The following is a 21524-nucleotide window of genomic DNA, read 5'->3' on the forward strand; positions in this document are numbered from 1 at the left end:
CATTAAAGATACTGTATTCTTAGTTATGACAGACATGCATGCTGATAGTTGTTCTTTGCCCTGGGGTTCATAAATGGTCCTAAAGGCCTTTTTCCAAATGTGATAGACATAGTTGAGCTCAAGTTAGGTCTGCCTCCAAGACTTAAATTCAGCCTGTATTTTAATTTTTTGCTCTATATTCAGTATGGCATTTGTCCACCAAAATCAGACATTCTTACCCTCCTTCCCTTGAGCATGATGAAGGTTTTGGTTCAGGGTGGTGGGGTTGGGTTGGCTGTCCATGTGGATTCAGCCCAGGCATGCACCTACTGTGGGCTGCTTGCCTGCACAGGTGAGAGAAATAAGGGCCAGGCATCCACTGTGTGAGCAGCTCTGCTGCCTAACCTGAGTTTCCATCTCCTGCTGCCTGGGCATGTTGAGTTCCCACACTAACATTTATCTATTTCATACACTTTTATCCTCAATAGCTTAAAAAGTTTGAGTGAACCCTTCATGGCGTCATTCTCCAGTGGATGAACAGAGCACCTGGGAACAAGGAAACCTTCATCTGTCGTGAGCAGCCGGGGCAGAGAACAACTGTTTGTGGCCGAAGTCCCTGTAAGAGCGCCCACCACCCAGCCACAGCTCCTCATGTGCACAAAGAATCAGGCAGCTTCACAGAGGAGATGCCTTGGGACAGCTGGGATTAGTCTGGCACAAAAGGATTCAGGATGCACACCCAGTATGCCAAATGGTGAGCAGGGTGTTGGTGAAGTCAGCCACAGCTAAGACTGTTATTAACTGCTCTAACCAGGCCAAAACTAACCCTGGTTATAATTACCTGCTCAGGCTCTCCAGTTACCTCTGCTCTCAGAGAAGATCTGAGTCCCTGCAGTTTCTGGCTTTCTCATGCAGCACCCTGCTCATGAGGGATTTACAAGGACTCACTCAGCACCTTTTCAGGAGTTACCATAATCTTTTAGGCTCAGAGTTCTGCTGTGTACATTTGAATACTGTACCATTTATAGGTATTTGACTTCCTGTTTAAATAAAGATGAGCATGGTATATTAATCAATAATTGGGATTAACGTTAGCATGTGGTACTGTCTTCTAGCTGACTTTGTAGCTTTTACTTAGAAAAGAGAGCGATCAAATGGGTTTTGATTAGTTCTCGTGGCATTATCTGATTCCTCTCCTACACTCCCACCAATATGCTCCTGTTACCAGGGATCTAGAGAGGCAAATCCTATCCTCTAAATGAGCAGGAGCAGGAAGCTCAGCTGGTCTTCAGCCTGCCTCTCAGTTACCAACCACTCTGGAGCACATGTGGGTAATTTCACCTTGGCTTCTTCTGGTTGCAGCCTGGATTTGGTGGACCATGAACTTTCGCTTACTTCCTTGCATTTTATGCCCAGTATTTTTTCTTGATGTTCTTTGTTTTACATTACTGTCCCAAGATTTTTTTTTGTTGTTGTTGCTTTGATCTGTAGAATTACATTAATGCAATAAAATAGCAAACACCAAAGCAAAGGAAACTGTAGGGGGATAGAACATAAGTAAATAAAGGTAGTATAGAAAGTAATCTTACCCCTAAAGACTTGCAGCTGAGCCAATTATTAAGAATTAGGAGCAGGCCTGATGTTAACAAGCCACACCTGTAACCAATCAGAAGAGTGTTATAAAAGAGTGGATTGGCTGGTTGAGGGGAACTGGAGTCAGTGCCTAGAGGAGTTGCCTGCAAGAACCATTGAGGGGGTACAAAACTCTAGCCATACATATCCCTTACAATGTAATGACAATAGAACTCATGCACTATGATGACAACAAATGGTGACCCTGATGTAATTTGGGAAAGGGGACTTAAATACTAAACTATATGACCCCGTGGATTGGGGAGATAAAGAACTCGACTACTAAACTGTATAACCCTGTGGATTTGGGGAAACAGGACTCACCTATATAACCCCATGGATTCGGGGAAAAGGACTTGAATACTAAACTACGGGTAACATATATCAATTGCACCTATTAACGTTTGTTAAATGTGAGTATAAAAGATTTTGAAGATAAGTACTTTGTAAACTGAGAAAATCTGCAAAACTGAACCAACACTCAAGAAATATATATATTCATGCTATAATATGTTGCCTGAACATTTATATAACTCTTAGTTCTAAATGAAATATATGCATGTATCATAATGTTAATTTATTTGAACATGTCCTTCTAGAAATGCTGCAAGTCTGTAATTAAAAGAAAAAGGGGGAATTGTAGGGGGATAGAACATAAATAAATAAAGGTAGTATAGAAAGTAATCTTGCCCCCTAAAGAGTTGCAGCTGAGCCAATTATTAAGGATTAGGAGCAGGCCTGATTTTAGCAGGCTGCAGCTGTAGCCAGTCAGCAGAGTGTTATAAAAGAGTGGGTTGGTTGGCTGAGGGGAACTGGAGTTGGTTGGCTGCTGTGAGGGCAAGGAGGAGTCAGTGCCTGGAGGAGCTGCCTACAAAAAACATCAAGGAGGCACAAAACTCTAGCAATATGGAACCCTTGCGATGTAATGACAATAGAACTCATGCACTATAATGACAACAGGAAACAAAAACAGCATGACAGAGATACCATAGTCATAGAAAATAATTATAACATTTGCAGGCAGCCATTCTACCAAGTAAAGGCTAACTTGTTGCTACATAAAAGAAATACTTATAGCTGTGTTATTTTACTAGTATTATAAAGACACACTTATAGACAATTCCTCATATGCATTACATTTATCTGAAAAATTTGTGTGAAAATGCAGTGAACTATTTTTACTGGCATACAGACATTGGAGTAGATCTACCTGGGCACTCTGTGCACCTGGAATCTCCACTAAATGGAACATTACTGCTTAGCAGTCTTGTTTGGGCAGAGTATCTTTCTTCAGATTAGTTCTTGGGCCTAATCTAAAGTACCTTGACATTACTGGGGGAGCCTCTATTGACAGCAGTGCCAAATGTGTTTTGGTCCCATGCTTTCTAGATTCTAGTGCTGTAACATTTCAAGATATTGCTGTATCATAGCTCTTCACTCTGCTCAACTTCTGCAGCTTGCAGAGCAATGGAAGACTGCATGTGTCTGCACCTAATTTAAATTGCTGTTAGGATGGTTATTCCCCAGTACACTGGACTGAGAACACAAATGCCCAGGGAGGTTGAAGGATATGGTCTTTACTTAACCTGCGCGTTATTGTGAAAGGGCACGTTAACCTTTTTTCAGAGAATAGTCTTTCTGTGGTTTGTGATTTAGTAGAAATCCAAAACATGGCTGGAAAATAAATTTTTAACATGACCAAACAAAACCACCAACCCAACCAAAAAACAAAACCAAAAACCAACCAAAGAAACAAAAAACCCACCCCCTACCCCAACCTAGCCAGAAGAATCTTCTCAGAAATAGTTGTTTTAGTTATTGTTTTAAAATTATTCATTCTCTTATATCCATTTTGATACAGAGATTTTCTCTTTTTAACGAATCCCTTTCTTTGAGCTCCACTGAGTCCTTTCAGCCTTAGAAAAGGAAATCATTGTGCTTGTGCATGTAAATAATACTGGAAAAATAATGTACTTTTCATAAACCAGTTTAGGTCTTTAATCTTGGGAGCATAAACATATGAACCTGTATGACATCCCTTGTTTAATGTTTGTCCTGTCTTAGCCTGCTTTGCATTGAGGTAGTGTTTGTCATTACAGCTTAAGCATGTAATTGTTCTGCAAATCTTTTAGGAGTCCAGATGTTCTCACAATTAAAGGCCACCTCTTACTACTTGTGTTATCATAATGCACAGAGAGGTCACTGCTCTGTTGTGCAAGATCACACTCAAACATGTCATGACCAGCAGACCCTGCTCCCCAGGCTTCCCTCTATTAAGGGACAATAATGTATCAGACCTAAATTTAGTCAACAATAGCAGCTGCTAGAGTGAAGGCTCAAACCAACTGGGTCAAAGGGTTCCTTTCTTTGCCTCACTTCCCCTCTTCCTGGAGCTCACCTGATGTTGTGTTGAGCTAATTCAATTTGCTGACGTAGCAGAACATTCTCTTCACAACAAGGTGGATGGCTTTCCACTGTGCTGGGGACCTGAATTAGCTCAGGAGAGGATCAAAACCGTGCCAGAGCTGGTGCAAGGGGGAGGGAAGGACTGCACTGCTAGGGCAGGAAAGGAGAGGAAAGCAGGTCTGGGACCATGCCAGGGCTGATGTCCTTTACAGGTGATAAATTCTCTCGGCATCGGGATGCACCTGCGCTGGCAGCGTGAGGGTTTAGCTCTGTGTGCCTGTGCCCTCCTTGCTCTGGGACCTGCCTGGCTTCTCAGTAAAGACAACTTCCTGAGGAAGGAAACTTCCCTCAGCCTGAAGGAAATTTCCTCAGCAAAAGAAAATAAAAAAGCTGGTTTAACACCCAACCCACCATCTTGCTGTGATTCTGACAGCATGGCTGTACCAGCTTGGGGGTCAGCACATATGGCTGTGGGCAGATAATACTTAGGCTGTTTAAAAGCATTGCACTTAATTTAAAATCAATACATCTAAATTTAAGTGACTGCTGCTGCAGTCAATGGAGTTGGCAGACTCAGATCAGTGGCCTTTTGAGATTCTTGAATGATCGCTGTGGCTCTCAGCTACTGGTCCAGAATTGCAGGGTTCCCTTGCTATGGGGTGACACCTGCTAGCCCACCCTGAGGGTGTACCTGGGATGGGCTGGCTCTGCCCAGCATCCCTGGGCTCCCCCATTCCCCCAGGGACCAGGCCCCGTGTCAGCCCCTGAAGCCCCTGCCCCAGGAGTGTAACATCAGGGCCATTCTCCATCCCTGGGCAACATCCCAACCTTGGCCTCTCTGTCCCCAGCAAGGTGCTGGATGATGGCCCTGGCTGCCCTGCTGTTGGCTGGGGGTGGGATGGGCTCTGCCCTGGGAACACCCTACCATGGTACTTGATAAAAATGAGAGCAAGCTCCCAGACTAAAGTGATTTCAGCTTTTATGATAAGAAAAAGAAAGGCCTAAAGCATGGGGGCCTGCAGGCCGAGCAGGAGCATTCCTGTTGAGGATGCTGCAGCACTGGTGCTGGGTCTTTTCTGTAGCGTAGTCCCCGATGTTCCAGATGGAGAGGACAGATTCAGTGGGTCAGAAGCCCCTTTTTATCCTGTTTTTTTGTCCCTTTGGATTGGTTTCTTTTTGGAGCCTTCATTTGCATGAAGGTTTAAGGTGCTTGATTGGCCCATTATGTTCTGTCCAGGCTGGCTCGTTTTTGCCTGAGGGAGGCCTCACTTTGCTTAAATGTGTTATGCTTATAACTACCCTTTTAACCCCTTTTACAATATAATAACCAAGCTAACAGTACATGCTTAACCATCTATCAACTATTTTACAGCAGTTTCTAACCTATTTTTGACAGTACCTCAACACTGCTAGTCCAGGGTGAACATCTGGTACTCCCAGCAACAGGTGTCACAGGGGACCTGTGTTTAGGGAATGGGACCAAGCCCCATGTCCCTCATAACAGGGGATTGAGTGCACAGTGGGGGAGCTCAGCAGGGGCTGGCCCTCATCAGGTTGATCTGAATTTGGGGCTGTGGAGCTCTGCTCAGGCCTTTCCCTGCACCCAGAAGGGCAAGGAGCAGACTTGTTGGTGTTCCAGAGTGGTTTAAATCCTTGGAGGATAAAGCCTGAAGCTGACTGGGCTGCCTGTGATGTTGGTGCATGCTAGCAAGTCGAGACAAAGCGTTGTCTTGCCCACAGCATTTACCTTAGCAGTTATTGCAGGTGGAAATGATGTGCTGGATTACCATCCCCAGGATTTCTCCTGATGGAAGATTCCAGCCCTCTCCTTCAGAAAAGAAGGGATTAGATATATCTCCAACTGTTTGCAACAAGCCTGTGTTTTAGAGAACATCCTTAATTTTTGTCCCCCTACTGTGAGAAGGTTTGCTCTTGCTTGCATGGAGAAAGGGATCTGCTTGTTCCTGTGCACCAGCGCCTGTACCCAGGGGTGCTGCTCAGTCAAGAAGAGGAGGGTGGGAATTTATGGGGAGAGAAAGACTGGGACTCTAGATACCTACCAAAAGGTTAGTGAGCAATGCATCCAAATAACAGTCCAGCAACACACTTTCTCAGGCTGGTGATTGAAATGGTCAAATCCAGCCCCAGTTAATTCCTGTCTCCACAGTGGGCACTGTTGCTTCTCAGTCTGTAAGGAGCTCAAGGCAGATGGGCTCTCTCCTGGATTGCTGGATAAGCAATTTCTTTTTATGGAACTACTGGGAGATGAAATGTTCAGGTATTTGGGAATGCCATGGAAACCAGGGGTGTTAGAGGTAGAGACTTTTATGGGAGATGTTTATGCAAACTGAACACCTGACTGTTCTGAAGATCTTTACAAAAATTGAAGATTGTGTAATCTGCACTACTGCTTCTGCACCTTTTGTCTTTTTCTCCTAATCTTGATTTTATATCTTCTTACACACTGATCTACAGGCTCAGAGCGATAAGTCACTCCCTCTGTGGTATGCAATCTTCTTTCCTTCTGTTTCCCTCTAAAACCCTTTGCACATCTTTTTCATGCAATCCTCTTCAGACATCCTGCATCAGGCCATTTTACCCTCACACTGTTGCACTGCCTGCTACTTGTGTATGTTAAAATTTAGTTTTCTTCAAATTTCAGACAGCACATTTGTTTAGTAATAATCAGGAAATAGCTAATAGATAACACAGTTGAACAAATCACCGAATAGCTTTGCTAATACTTTGCCAACTCACCGTCTTTAAAGAAATACAAAAAAGTGCAAGCTTTACCTACTTAACAGCAAGGTTTTTATTGTTACTTTGTGCTCACTCTCTCCTAATGTTGTGTATGATGATCACACAAACATAGTTTAATAAACTCTAATATATTATTTTCCTTTTTAGATTTCAATTTTCTAGCAATGTATTTATAGATCCATGTTACCCTTTAGCATTCCTTATCTTTTCTATCCTGGCCTAGCTTTTACATCTCTTCCTGTTAATCTCCACAGCTCAAATTTGCCTAGTCTGAAACCCATCGTTGTGCATCGTTTAATGAGACATTTCTCCAGTCATCATTACTGCAGATCAATAGAAGCAAATCCCTGTCTCCTGACTGGTTTAGCTAAGGATCTCATGCATGACTGTCTTTCCAATTTGATCCAGTTTAACAGTCTGTTTCTCCCCCCCTCCCCGACCCCACTTTTTTAATCTGCAGAGGTAGATATAAATCTTGAGCCAGACTCCAGGGGGTTTCTCTTGTATGGCCTTCCCTCTGTTTGTGCACAGCACTCCCTGATCGACTGGCTGCTATTGCCAGACAAACAGTTGTCTTAGCAGTCGCACTAACAAATGAAAGGGGAAGGAGGGAGGCTGGGGCAGTGGAGGGAACCTTTTTGCCCTAAGGGTCCTTGTTCATTTATTTTACTAAGAAATTCAAAGTCTAATGGGGGCCCATTGCTGGAGGGAAAATGAGAATAATCTATGATCTTTGGAAAAGAGTGAAAAATCCATTATCACTCTTCACATCAGCATATCTTTTCACGATGATCTCCCCAAGACAAAGATAGAAACTGATAAATAAAAGCTGAGGTTTTCCTTTTTCTGGCTCTGCCCTGTAGGCTGGTTGAGGGATTGACAGTCTCTTCTTTCTCACCTCTCCCAACTTTCCTTCTCATCAAGATAGGACTCAGGAACTGTGGTCTAACTTCAAAGAATTTTTTGTGCTGTGTGACAGGACACAAACAGTCCAGTTTAGACACAAACCTCTGTGGGCTTTTGGGTGTTCCTGCCTGCCTCCTCAGCCATCCCGTGTCCAGTTTTTGTTGTCCTGCCGATTCCTGCTGTGTGTTGTTGTTTTGTGAAGCCGTGCACAGATGTGTTTGAGAGGCAGCACACAGACAATTGTTTCATTTGATGACATTTTAGGTGCCTGACTCAAACGTGGGAGGAGATTAAAATTAGATTGCTGGAGTGGATATTACGTTGAGATTTTTGGCCAAACTTTGTGATGGAGGTTGCTGTCACAAGGGCAGGAATGATGACACAACTCCAGGTCTGGATCAGCTGGGAGTTGACCATTTGAGAGCTTTTGTCCTGTACTATTAAAATAAGCTGAAGTTGCCATCAGTTTATGTTAATGTGTTGATCTGTAACCTTTTGGCAGCCCAAAAGGTGTTTCCCAGCTGATCTTTCTGGCTGTATGTGCAACAGCCTGTGGCTGTGCACTGGGGTGAATGGTAGAGGCTGTGCACACCCACCTTGAGCCAATAATTTTAATCTTCTGCTGTAAGTGCAGCAAAGCACTAAAGCTCTGTGTCTTTGATCCTTGGTCTGCTTATATTATACTATTCATGTGCACAAATGCACAGCCTTGTGCATGTCCATGTACGGGAAAGTTTTGATTTTATGGATTATGATGATTTCAGGTATAAAGAAGCTGTTATTCACTTTTACTGGCAGTAACAATGTACATGTTTCTCCTCAAGGTATGATGGCCCTTACTCATTGCTATCAAGGCTGACCCTTTGTAAATAGTTCTGTTTTTCTTACAAGAGACTCAGAAGAACTTGAAAGATGAATCCATAGTTTGAAAAGAGCTCTGATATGTACTTCTGTCCGGGTAGGGAATTGTGATCAAGTTTTCTCTATTTTTCTCTTAATTCTCAGTCTTCTCCCTTGCGGATATACTGGTCTGTACTTGTGCTGCTCTTTGCAATAAAGGAAATTATATTCTGTAAGGAGATATGTAATATAAAGGACTAGGTTATTAATGATATCTCACAAAATTTGGATCCCTAGAACCACATCAGTATGCAGTGTGATGGAAGTGATGTACTTAAAAATTACACTTAATGTTTTGTTATTTACAGATATTGCAAACATTCCTTTTAAAGTTCAGCTTCTAAAACCCATACAATGCTCTCTTCTTGTAGAATTCCTGAAATTCAGGTTAAAAATCTAAAGACTCAGGTGACTGTTACTGCTTGTTCTCCCAGTGTGTTCAAAGGAAGGTAAGCAAGAAAGGAGATATTGCAGTGCTTTTTTTTTTTTTCTTTGAAAGTCTTGGTTTATGGGATGTTACAGTGACACCTGGTGGAAAACGGTGCTGGAAGCTGAAGAAAAATTTCTGCGCCATTTGAGTAGTTCATTTGAATCGTATCTTTAATATTAGTATTTTATTAACTAACTGTAATGGTTAGAGCCCATTTGTGCAAGGCACGTGTGCACTACCCCTATATGAGTGTGCAAAGACACACACTTATAGACTGACAAGAATTACCCTCATCAGTAACAGCCAAGCTTTCAGGTTACAAAGGGTTCATTATGTGTGTTTGATAGTAACCACATTTCCTTGTCTGACAAGCCAAATGCTGTTTTGTTATTTTTAAGGTGCTGTGAACCTTTTCTTCAGACGAAGATGCACCTTGATCATATTGCTCACCAGGAGTTAATGTGGTTCTTAACCTGGTGGAGTCACCATCCCTGGAAGCATTCAAGAAACCTATGGACATGACATTTAGTGCTATGGTTTAGTTGGCATGGTGGTGTGCAGCCAAAGGTTGGACTCAGTGATCTTGGAAGTCTTTTCCAACTATAATGATTCTATGATTCTGTATTTCTCATCTCCCAGTGCTTCTCCCTTTACATCCTGAAAAAACACCCTAGATATCCTAACAATCAAAAAGTTCCTTTAAAAAATCCAAAACGAATTTAAAAAAAAATGTTGACTGTTTAAATCCTATTAAAAGATTTTTTAAAAAAGTTTGAACTTAGGCATATTCTTTTACCTGTGCTACGTCTAAGTTAGTAATTTAATACCATGCCAGACAGCACTCTTAATCCTGAGTGACCACATAGATCAATTGTTGAACTCTGTCTGATTTTGATCCACATCAACACTAACACAAATAATATCCAGGAGCAGTTTGGGATACAGTAACTCTAAGAGCCACTGACCATAGGTATTTCAGCTATGCCTATCCTCTCTTGGATGAATAAGAGATTTTTAAAATGTGGATGTGGGTACATTGTCCCCATGCCACTTGCTGGGGTATTGATGTGGCTATATTGAATTTACTATTATAGACCTAAAAGTCCTAGAGACCAAATCCTGAAGGTCCTACATGTCCTAACTGTCCAAAGCCAAAGTTCTTTGCTCCAGGAAGGAATTGCAGCCTCCATTTGCCTGTCACCAGCTTCCTCTTCAGTGTTGCTGGTCACGTGAGCTCTGACGAAACTTCAGCCGAGATGAGCTGGATTAACAGAGACCTGCTATTTAAGCAGTCAGACTAAACTGGCTTATTTTGGCTGGATCTAAGGAGCTCCTTCTTGAGCAGCTTTGCTCATGGGCTGGAGTGGGGGCAGCATCCTTCTTGAGTGGAGAAGTGACAAGCAAATTGGGCAGTAATTCCTCCACACCTGCATAGCTGAAAGCAAACCTCACCCTAGATGAGCCTTACTCTCATCTGGAAGCTGCCTTGAGTAATAAAGACTGAGACAATGCACAAGGAAACCCCCCAGGGCAACTGGAAAAAAAGGAAAGGAAGAATCCTGGTCCTAAAAGCCTTTCCTTCCTTGGACCACATTGAGCCATGTCTATTGTCTGTTTCCATCCTGGCTTTTCCTTTCCTCCTGCCTTAGGAAAGGAAAAGCCTTTCTTTACTCCTGTCACTGCATGGGCAGGACAGCACAGGGGATTCTGCTACAGCCTGAGCCAGAAAAAACAGCATTAGGTTAATGCCAACCAATTCAATTCACCTCTGCTGTTGCTGGGTTAGTGTTAACCAGGTTCCCAGCCTGTTGTATTGCATGACTGCAGAAATGTTTCCTTGGCAAGTCAACAGGGCTTGGAAAGGTATGGTGGGAAAGCAGGTACCATTTCTAAGCAGCAATAATAGGATGTGCCAGCCTCAACTGATCACCAAATTCTGTGTTATTTATAAAGTAGCACATTTGATTTATAATGAGTAATACACATGCACAAAATGGCATAGCATTTATTTATATATACATCTATGTGTGTGTGTGTGTGTGTGTAAGCTAGATTGATCTTCTACTGCAGAATTACTCTGTGGATATCTCTGCTGGTACAGCACAGATGTGCCACAGACCAGAGCCTGGATGTGTCTTAAGCTTGACTTTTCACGGACCTCTTTAATGTGAGTCTTCAACTTTCAGCTTCAACCATTCTTTAAATCAGACACATGATTTATCAGCTTCATTTTTCTTCCACGATATAGATGCAAACTTACTTGTACAATTGTGCCTCCTCATCTAGAGAGCCCCTAGCAAATTGGCTCTGGTTAGTTTGTGTCTAGATTGCATCTGAAGGCAGACACTGGTCTGTTCTGCATGATATTCTGGTGTGGAAACAGAACATTTGGAAAGAGTCATTAAAAAAAAGATTAATTAAATTCTTTTCCATGTCTGATATGACGAATGGTATTCTAACAATGTTATTCATCATCAACAACAAATTTTCTTAGCTGCATCTACATACAAATACTTAGAAATAACTTTATCTAGTCAAAATTAACATTAGGCTGTTTTTTCCCACTGTTTCCCTGTTTCCACGTGGCTCGGAGCACCTGGTTAAGCATTGCCCTTGGTTTCCTTTTTACGTTAATGATATTTGTGTAAGTCGACACACTGACTTTCATTTGTCAGCTCTTTTGTTTCAGTGGCTTAATAAGAAACTATGGAATAGAGGTTGCGTAACCTCAAGACAAGTGCTCCAGGAAGCAGAGAAGTTGTTGAAGGAGCGGAGTGTAAACTAGGATTTGGAAAATATTATTATGATCTGACATACAGAAATTTCACAGTTGTATCTCCGTCACCTAAACTAGAAGGAGTTTGTATGGCCGAGTCAAGGGAAGAGGCAGGTTACCAGATGAAATTGTTTAAGTTATGAAGAACGCTTGCCTGTGGGTTTGCCCCCTAAAAAGGCTTGTTGCTCTTTGCTGTCTATGGATCTCTGCAGTGTACTGTGCTTTCTCAAGGAACTGTCAAAACTTATGTACAAGTAACCTGGTAAGTTTTCAAAACTTGTTCCTAATCTTTTGAAATACAGATTGTTGTTAGCACTGTAAGAACTTCATGTTGCTTATCAGTGTTTTCAAAATTTCTCAAAAGAATATTTTTTTATTAAGAGCAGAGTTCAAGAATTAACGTTTAACATTTGGATTTGTGATATCTGGTAAGGAACAAGTCCCACTACTTTGATTGCATGCAATTACTATAAATGCTAAAGACCCTGGATGGTGGGGAAGATAAACTTTTATTCTTTCAGTTTATTCATTTTACTTATTCATTTCAGTTTAGTCCAGGGCTTTTGTTATATAATTGAGGAAAACTGTAAAGTCACAAGAAATTTTCTTTCTGTGGCACACAGCACTATCCTGAACTGAGCTGCAGCTTAATTTTCAAGTTAGCTGGTTTAAACTGTGGGTAATTCTGTAAGTATTAAAATTAGTTATCAGATCCTTAGTTTTATAATTTCTTAATATTCCTTGGAATACTGTGTAATACATTCTACAACTGCAAGACAAAGATAAGGAAAACCTCTGAAATCTAGATAATTATTCTGCCTTCAGGAGTTGCCTCCTTGCCTCTATTTGCCAGAAATGTGTGGATATGTTTTAGAGCACTGTATATCTTTGCTTTGCAAAAAGGACATTTTGTGGCTTGGTGCTAATTGTGGAAACCTGCTGCAGAGAACTATCACCTGCTCTATTTTATTTCATACACTTCTCTGACAGTTTCTTTAAAACTATTTGGAGCTCTTTCACCAGTGAAAGAGTTAATTGCCTTCCCTGATGGAAACCTATCATGCAATGATAACTTTAATGGGGATCCTTTGATTTTAGTTCAAATTAATTCAGAATAAGAAATAAGCTGCTCTTCCTTTCAGCTTTGAAAGACAGGAAAATCACATTTATGTTCAATGAATGTATTGATTCAGGCGTGAAAAATGTAATCTTTGAGTCTGAGAGTTGTAAATCTTATTTTTCTCCTCTGATCTACTTGTTGTGTTCGATTTTCTTATTTTGTGACAGCTTTGGTTCTCACTATTGTCGCGGTGTACTTAGTGTGCTGGAAATGTCTTCCTGAGAATTGTTTTGTTAAGGTTGCTCTTATCTGGTTTCCAGTCAAAAATTTAAGAGCTGCTATTCAGCTTCTCTAAGGTTGTTGCATACATCCTCAAATCATTTGCACTTGAGTGACAGTGATGGTTTTGCACACTGTGAATGATGTGAAAAAGCTGGCAGGTTCACTGGAGAGCACTTTTGGCAGGAGAGGAAGGGTGGTGGCGATCACCATATGGCTGCGTAAAACCCCTTCAAAAGGTGGCCAAGCAAAAGGCATTTAGCTGGAAGGGAAGGTCTTTCCGCTCCCAGGAGGTCAAAGCCACTTGGCTTTGTCATTGAAGCCCAACATACTTGTGAAGGATTTGTTATTGACTCAGTGAACCTGAATGGGGAGGTAAGAGCCAAATTCCTACCTCAGACGCTTTGACAAACACCAACTAATTCCGCCAATGTCTTTGTTTGATGGTATCTCGGAAATCAAGTGAGAAGCTGCTTCTCAACAGTAAATTTCTCCAGATGAGGAAACATCAGCCAAAGAAATTTCAGGTTACAACAAGCCAATAACTTAGTGTGTTTTAATCAAAGAATTTTGGGGAAATATTTTGATACTTTAAAAAAATTATATGTTTGCCTACAGGAAGGAGAACTTGGAATTACTAACCTTTGCAATGTTAGTGACATCACTGGAGCAGTGAGTAATGGTTTACTTTGTTAATTATTGACATTTTATGTTCCTAGGATTTGAATACAATGGGTACAATGATCATATTTTCAAAGAATTAATGAAAATATGCACAGGTGCCTGTCTAGCATAAGTCACTGAGTGGGTAGATTTCGTTCAAATTATTAGAGACATGGATATAATTTTTATTTAAAGAAAATGTGTAAAGGGTGATGATCTCTGCTGTGTGTTATGTTTACATTTGTGATCTACAAAGTTTATAACCTCTCATTTTTGAGACAATGAGTCAAAACTAGTGTTCTGTCCAACATGCAAATCATTAAGACTGTCTTATTCAGTTACCTCTGTACAGTTAAGTAGTTTATTTCATTTTCTCAGTGATTCAGCATAAGAAAACTTATAATTGTTGAACATTTAGAGTTCTCTAGGACTTCAAATAGTTGTGTCCATCATGGGGGTTTAATGTGAGCTTTCCATATGTGCATTCTTTGAGGACTTCAGCTGATTTCCTAGTTCAGATTGCAAATGCAATTCAAGCTGGTGGTGATAGGTAACATAGAGAATAAAACTTTTCAGCTCCCATGAAGTTGCTGAATAAAGCTTAGAGACTAACCAGCAAAAAAAAAAAGATAAAAGGATGGAGAGGTATGCATGCAGGATGATAAGCATGGTTGGAACCAGGGGAGATGAGGTCTGCAGTGGGGTTTTTGCAAGTTATGTAACAAGAAGCAACAGTGCATGCCCAAAGAAAAAGTACAAGGAAGGGTCACCTTTAATATTGAAGCATTCAGTGAATATGGCCATCAGAGACCTCTCTTGATAAACCTTCAGGACCATAACAGGACTTCCAGTAGGAGGCAGATGCATGGAAATTAGTTCTAGGAAAATTATGTTAATGTATTATGTAATTTTATAATACCTATAAAACACAATTTATAGGTATGATTATAGTGGATAAATATTTTTTGAAAAGTCTCACAATACACACAGAAATAAGATGTTCTTCTGTGAGTCCTGTACAGCAAAAGAATGCCTGCTTTCTAATGGCTCAGGTTGTGTTAGAAAGTTTTTTCCTGCCACTTTCAGTATCAGTGATTACACATATTCTTTGAAGAGTGGTGGAGAATTCAGTCTTCAGTATTTGCCACAGACTAGTAACAAGCAGCCTCTCAGCACCTGGTATCTAGTGAGGCTGGGCCATTTATGATGCTGGGATCATAAAAGTCTGTGTTGTCAGTGACAATACATAGCAAGGTTGACTCACCTGTTTAATTTGCTGAGTATCTTTGCTCAGCGTTACCAGGTTTTCACTATATTTTTCATGAGGCTTTTCAACACTCAGTACCAGTCTTCTGCTTCTAACGGTGTTCCAGCTTCCCTTTAAAAAGAAAAACCTTCACAATCACTAAGAAGTAGATGGGACAGCATAAACAAGAGAGGTCCAATATCAAAACATGATATTTATTACTTCTCTGAAACCTCATGGTTTTAAAGCCGATGCCTATTGGCATGCTCATGTGGGAGGGCTTGTGCTGAACAGCTTTTCTCTGTGCTTTGCTGTCCTGCACACTGCACATCTGCTGCTTCCGCACAGAGTAAAACACAGTGTTAAAACAAAGCTGGGCTGGTGGGAGTGCTGACCACATCATAGCTGGCTGAGTAAACTCATTCCCACAACAAGACTCAATTTATTTTGCTTTGTATTTGATTTTGCATGGAGAAGGGCGCTATACAACATAACTCTCTTACTGTAGGATCTGAGTATTTATAGTAACCATTTACACCTTTAATGTATTGCTAATGGTGGAGTAACCCTTGCCTTTGGAATTCTGCTTTCAAAGACATTTTTAAAGCCATCCTCTGTCTTTGCAGTGTACACAGGGATGTCAGTTTTGGAATGCAACCGTGCAAACTGACTGTCCACTGAAATGTGTGAGTATTACCTGAGTGTGAGTATTACCTGAGCTTTGGCTCTAGAGCACTTGTCTCCAGCCTGTCAAGTATCCTATCCAATGGCAGATGTTCAAAATCCAATCAGAGCAATTTTTCTGTGAAAAGATGTAATGCCTACTTTTTTTTTCTCTGTTCCTTATAAATTCTGTTTTGGGAAATTAATAATTCTTGTTATGCAAATTGCATCTAATATCAAAGGTTTTTAATTAGTTTGTCAGAATATATGTATTTTGCAGCTCATTAAGCTAAATGCAGGTTTTTAGACAGTGAGAATGCACTAGTCCTTTTCAGGATTTTACTCTGTTTGACCTGTTTCAGAGTTGCATGCAGATGTAAATGAAGCACATTTTAGGCCCTCAGTAGATTGGTTTCTTGTTTTTACTAAACCAGGCAGCTGAGAACTAGCTTTGGTCTGGGAAAAATGCCATGATAGCTTTCAAACTCCTATTTTTTCTGCATATCTTGAACACCTGAATCTTATTCAACCTTAGCATCACTCTAATGTTGACTTTCTGTTTTTCAAATGTGGATTTTCCTTCTTTCATTATTTGCCAGTGATAAAGTTTTGTAATGTACTTTCACTGGAAGTAATTTTAATAAATTGGTATTATCTGTTTGAAATACTCTGTGATTATATTTTGCTAACCGCACATTTTATTAATTTGTTTCTTGGCAGAATGAGACATACATTAGAACGTGTGAGGTAAGTTAAATGCCATCAGAGTAAGACAAAACAATCACTATTTCAGTGATTGCTATGTCCTCACAGTGCTAAGAAATACACTGTAGATACACAAACTTATCAATTCAGGTCTAATTGTTTTTTATACTCCCAAAAGCTGAAGAATGAGTTATGTACCTTTTCAGCATGGTGACCAAGGGCAGGCTTGCATTAAGAAAGCAGACAAATCTCACTATTGTGAAACAGGACAGATCTATGTAAACAATGTTCTAGGCTCTCTCAACAGTGTTGTTCATCCAGCTTTCCATGAATTCCATCACAGACTATCCAGAGAGAATGCTTGTTAAGGTGGTATGATACCAGCTTGGCGAGAAGTGGAAACAAAGAGCTAGAAGAGCTCTTTGGGAGCTAGAGGACAAAGCTCTTGCCTGGATAGAGCCTAAATGAAATAAAATTCAATTCAGTAAGGGGCAGCATATGGCCCCTTAGAAGGAGACCTTAAGTGGGGAGTTCTGTGGATGGACTGGCGTTCACAGTGATGAGTTTGGGTCAACAAAGTGCTGGTAAAGAGATGGATGCTTTCAGCATGAACATAGAGGATAGGGTAGGATGGGGATGAGATGATTGAAAGATTGTTTTTGGCACTGCTGAGACCTCAGGATGAAGGTTGATCCCAGGTGGAAGCAATACATTTCAAGAAGGTGATGGAGGAGTTGGAGAATCATGAGTAGAATACCAACCCATTGGCAACCTGGAAATTTCATCAAAAGGATTTTTTTTTTAATGCTTTTTAGTCTGTCTAATTGTGATGATGACAAAGGTTTACTAATGCATGAAATGGTGGTTTTGGTCTGTTGGCCCAGTCCAAGAAGTAACCAAATTACTGTTGTAGAAACATAAAACGAGTGCAGGGTTTTGTTGCTTTTGTGTTGGGGTTTTTTTCTTTGCCTGTCTGGTCACACAATATGCCACTTAAATGCGCTGACTCTGCAGGGGCTTTTTTGAGATTATCTTTCCACTAGATCTGCGGACTGACTTGATTACCAAAATGTCAGGCACACACTGTCACTGCATCCAAAGGATCAGGTCATTGCAGACTGCAGAGCAAAGGAGTGGGAGTAAGAGTGAGACATTTTCTTTGGCATTAGCTCAGTTCTGTTTTCTGAATGCACCCTGTGACTGAAATCTGGTAGTATTTCTTGTTCCATCTAGGAACAGGGGATTGCCACTGAATTTCATGGGAGCAGTCACAAGAAAAGACGTCAGACTGTGGCTTATATAAGAACATTGCTGATGGATGGAGCAAATATGAGGATTTATTGTTCACAAGTAGAGCAGCTGGCAAATTTCTCTTAAAATTTAAGGTTAGGAGCCTTAGCAATCCTCTTATCTCAAGTAAAAATTGGATTTATGGTTCAGATTCAGACAAAAATCAGAAGAAAGAATAACACAACAAATAACAAATGTTCAGAAATATCTGTGTTCAATGAGGCAGAAGGCACTATGAATCAGCATGAAATCTGGGGACACTACCTCTTAAAACAAATAAGTATTAGTCATAAATTAATGCTCCACTGTACATTAGATAACTACTAATACCTGAATTTTCACCTGCTAACAGTGGTGATAATTTACCTGGAATTATTTTTTTTCTCTGAAAATGAAAATATTGGAAAAAATTGTACACTTGGCAGTGTCACTTGGCACTGACTGTCTAGATGTGACATAATGTACATAGGAATATACAGCTAAGCAAGTTTTCAAATCTGTCTTGGTTGCAACTGTGTTGTCTGAAATAACATGTCTTATCAGTTTCCATAGGGTACTGGAAGAGTGTTTCCTCAAATCATAGGAAGAGCAATTAAAAAACCTCCCTCACTTGCCATAATGAATTGCTTCTGAATGATCTTAAGGTTGATTATCACTTGAAAGGTTGCTGCTGTGTGGAGCAAACTTCAAAACTTTAAAGGCTGAATGAACTTGCAGAATAAAATGAGCCCAAATAAACCTCCTGCCTAGAAAAGCTCAAATCACCACTTCTCAAAAAGTTTGGATTTCCAGGAGACTCAGTCTTGCCTTCAATTTTAAAGCTACTGAGACCCACCTAGAACATGTTTCTACTTCTTCTTAAGTTCTCTACATAAAAAGCAGGATGACACTGTATTTATCTTCCCCACTCAGAAAACTCAGGAATTTTCTGTTCTTAAGATGCCAGTGTAGAGCTCACTGCCCTGGGGTATTTGTTATATTTGCAGCTTGTAGGCACAACTGTAACAGAAGGAGTAGCTGCTGAAAAGGAAGTGTGAATTAGGCATGGCTGTTATAAAAAAATTGCTGATTTCAGCTATTTTGAAAATTCACTGGAAATATATTGTAGGAATGTGCCTCATTCATAGGGAATACATGAAGCAGGAAAGGGTGGAATGCAACATGTGGAATATATTAGTAACTAGTCAAAAACCTTGTCTTCCGAACTCCATGGTCATCACTGAAGTGTATTTCCAGCTGTAATGCAGTCCCATGTTCATGCTTTCCACAAAGGAACAGTGTGTAAGGAGGAAACCTGTAATTCAGGGCCCAGTGAATTGATGAAAAGTCTCTCAAGAAAATCTTTGGAGTGAGTTCATGATAGTGCTATTTTTTAGATTTAATATAATTATTTCCGCCGGATTTGTGCATATGCAAAATGTCCACAGAATTTGTATGTATTTAAAATATGTCTGCATGATTCTGGAAGGAAGTTTCCCTTCACACAATGCTAACCAGTGAGTTCTGTACCTTACACAGACAGTTTCCTGTAAGTTTGGCTGTAGCTGTGCAGAGGATGCATATGGAGATGAAGCACTAAGTAAGTCTGAATAGAGTCCTGTGTCCAACTGACAGTCTGATAAATTCTTAGTCTTGTTCTATGATCTGGATTTATTTGAGAAATAGGAAAGTCTTGAGTACTTTCATTAATCAGAAAACTACTATTTTTTTTCTTTTAACAAATACACTGAAGTTTATCTTGGAGTAAAACATTTTTCCCTCCCTTTCATGGACATGAGACTTTTTGAATCCAGTCTCAACTGTTTAAGATGATACCTTGGGCCAATAGAGTGCTATTGAAATAGTCCCCTTGAAAATATTTTCAAAAGTCTCTCATGCCTTCTCCATGTTTCTTTTAACAGAAATTTTAATAAGTAGCTGTAACTAAAAATGCACTTACACAAATATGGGATAGGAGTCGCAACTGCTCACATTGAACCTGGCCCATTGCTGTCTGACTTATCAAACTGTCTTTGTCTTTAAAATGCCATGCAAGTTACTCAGCAACATTTTATATATTCTTTTATATAATAATATATTCTTTTATATGTTTTTATGGGCTTTGCAGCTTTTAGGTGTGTGAGGTAAAAGGTTTTTACCTTTAAGATGCAGGAATTGCCATGAAAGATTATTTCTTACTGTTATATTATATTTTCACTTCAGGCTATTTGAACAAACCTAGTGCACCATTTGCATCTGTCATTGGAAACCACAGTGTCACATTAGGGTGGAAGGCAGCTAACATCTCTGGGGTGAAATATGTTATCCAGTGGAAGTTCAACAAACTCCCTGGTGACTGGAGGTACACAGAGGTAAGAGAGGGCACATCCTTTTACTTTGCAAGGAAATTGGCTCTTCTTTGCTCTTTTTTTTTTTTTTTTTTTTTTTTAAGATATTGGATAATAGGTACATGAAAGAGATTTTCAAAATCATGAGTGGCATGGGGAAGCTGAGAAGCAGTGGATGATTCCCCATTTCCTCCAGCACAAGAACCAGGGACCTTGATGGAAACTAGCAAGATGTATTTCCTCACTGAATGGGTAGTTGAAATGTTCAGCTACTTCCTGGCACGTGTGAATATTAAATTGCTAAATTTAAACTCCTGAATATTAAAAATGCTGAAATTACTAAATCAGGTTTGAGAAGTGACTGGAAAAATTAGCAGAAGAAAAAAATCGAGTTCTAATAAATGCAAATATTCCCATTGTTTCATGTTGAGTCATGCTTGTGAAAAGCCAATGAGAATATTCAGGAGAAATATAGCTGTAGGCTTTCTTCTCTTTTTTTTTTTTTTTTTTTTTTAAACACCTTTCCCTAGAGAACTTTTTTTGGTTCTTGTCAAAGCACAATACTTGGCTAGAAAGACCTTTGTTCTGACTCAGTAGAGTTATTCTCATAATTTGTTCTTTTGCGTCAGCTGTACACTTGTTATCTTGCCATCATCTCTATTGGACCAGTTTACAGGGCATGACAAGTTGGTGCCACAAATCAAAGGTAAAGATAATTTGCTAAGCAGGAAGTTACTCTGAATGAATCATTGATGAAATAATAGGGAGCAATTACTTCAGACAATAAATATTTCAGTGTAACTAGGATCCTTTGTATCTGAAACTTGTGGTATACGTTTAAAATACATTGCTTGTAACATGCTACTATTTCAGCTTTTTCTTTTAACTTTTTTCTTAAAACTTACTATTATGTTGCATCAATCCTTTGATCTACCTGCTCGTTGTTGGGATTTGGTGCTGTGTTTTGAGGAAAGAGAAGAGAAAATGTTCTGAAGAGATGGAAAATCAATGTCTATGCTGCAAATAAATTTCAGAATTCCCTCTTAATTAAACTTACGATGCTGCCCTTTTCTATCCTGAAATATGTATATTGTTGTATGAGACCTCTTTTGCCCTCATGAAAGTAGCTGTAGCTGGAGGAAGAACAAGCTCAGTTGTGTTTGTGCATTAATCTAGGTAGTATCTGAAACTTCATATACTGTCAAAGACCTTCAGGCCTTCACGGAATACGTATTTCAAGTGGTTTGGATCATTACATCTCAGCTGCAGCTCCATTCTCCACCTAGCCCCAGCTACCGGACACATGCTTTTGGAGGTAATGAATTGTGCTATTAATTCCATCTTTCAGGACCTTAACAGAAACATTTGAGTTTCATTGTTGTTTCTTTGGCAGAAGACATGGGTGCCTAATCTTTAGAATCACATGTATGTTGTCTCTTGGGCAGCTGCAGAAAACAAAACTAAAAAAAACTTTAGGTTCTTTTTGTTTGACCTAGAAGATT

The 21524-nt window shown here is 40.0% G+C and overlaps 1 protein-coding gene across 1 annotated transcript in view; it reads left to right on the forward strand.

The window, feature by feature from the left end:
• Window positions 1–11928: 11928 nt before the first annotated feature.
• The window catches only part of ROS1 (ROS proto-oncogene 1, receptor tyrosine kinase), a 68057-nt gene continuing 58461 nt past the window's right edge, over window positions 11929–21524 (forward strand). The window contains exons 1-7 of the mRNA XM_059468286.1: window positions 11929–12051; window positions 13747–13800; window positions 15664–15723; window positions 16421–16447; window positions 19214–19274; window positions 19898–20046; window positions 21199–21337. Coding sequence (XP_059324269.1) covers window positions 11929–12051; window positions 13747–13800; window positions 15664–15723; window positions 16421–16447; window positions 19214–19274; window positions 19898–20046; window positions 21199–21337 — 613 coding nt within the window. The remainder of the gene's footprint in view (window positions 12052–13746; window positions 13801–15663; window positions 15724–16420; window positions 16448–19213; window positions 19275–19897; window positions 20047–21198; window positions 21338–21524) is intronic.

This window comes from Ammospiza nelsoni, chromosome 3, assembly GCF_027579445.1.
Source record: "Ammospiza nelsoni isolate bAmmNel1 chromosome 3, bAmmNel1.pri, whole genome shotgun sequence".
Lineage (NCBI taxonomy): Eukaryota > Metazoa > Chordata > Aves > Passeriformes > Passerellidae > Ammospiza > Ammospiza nelsoni.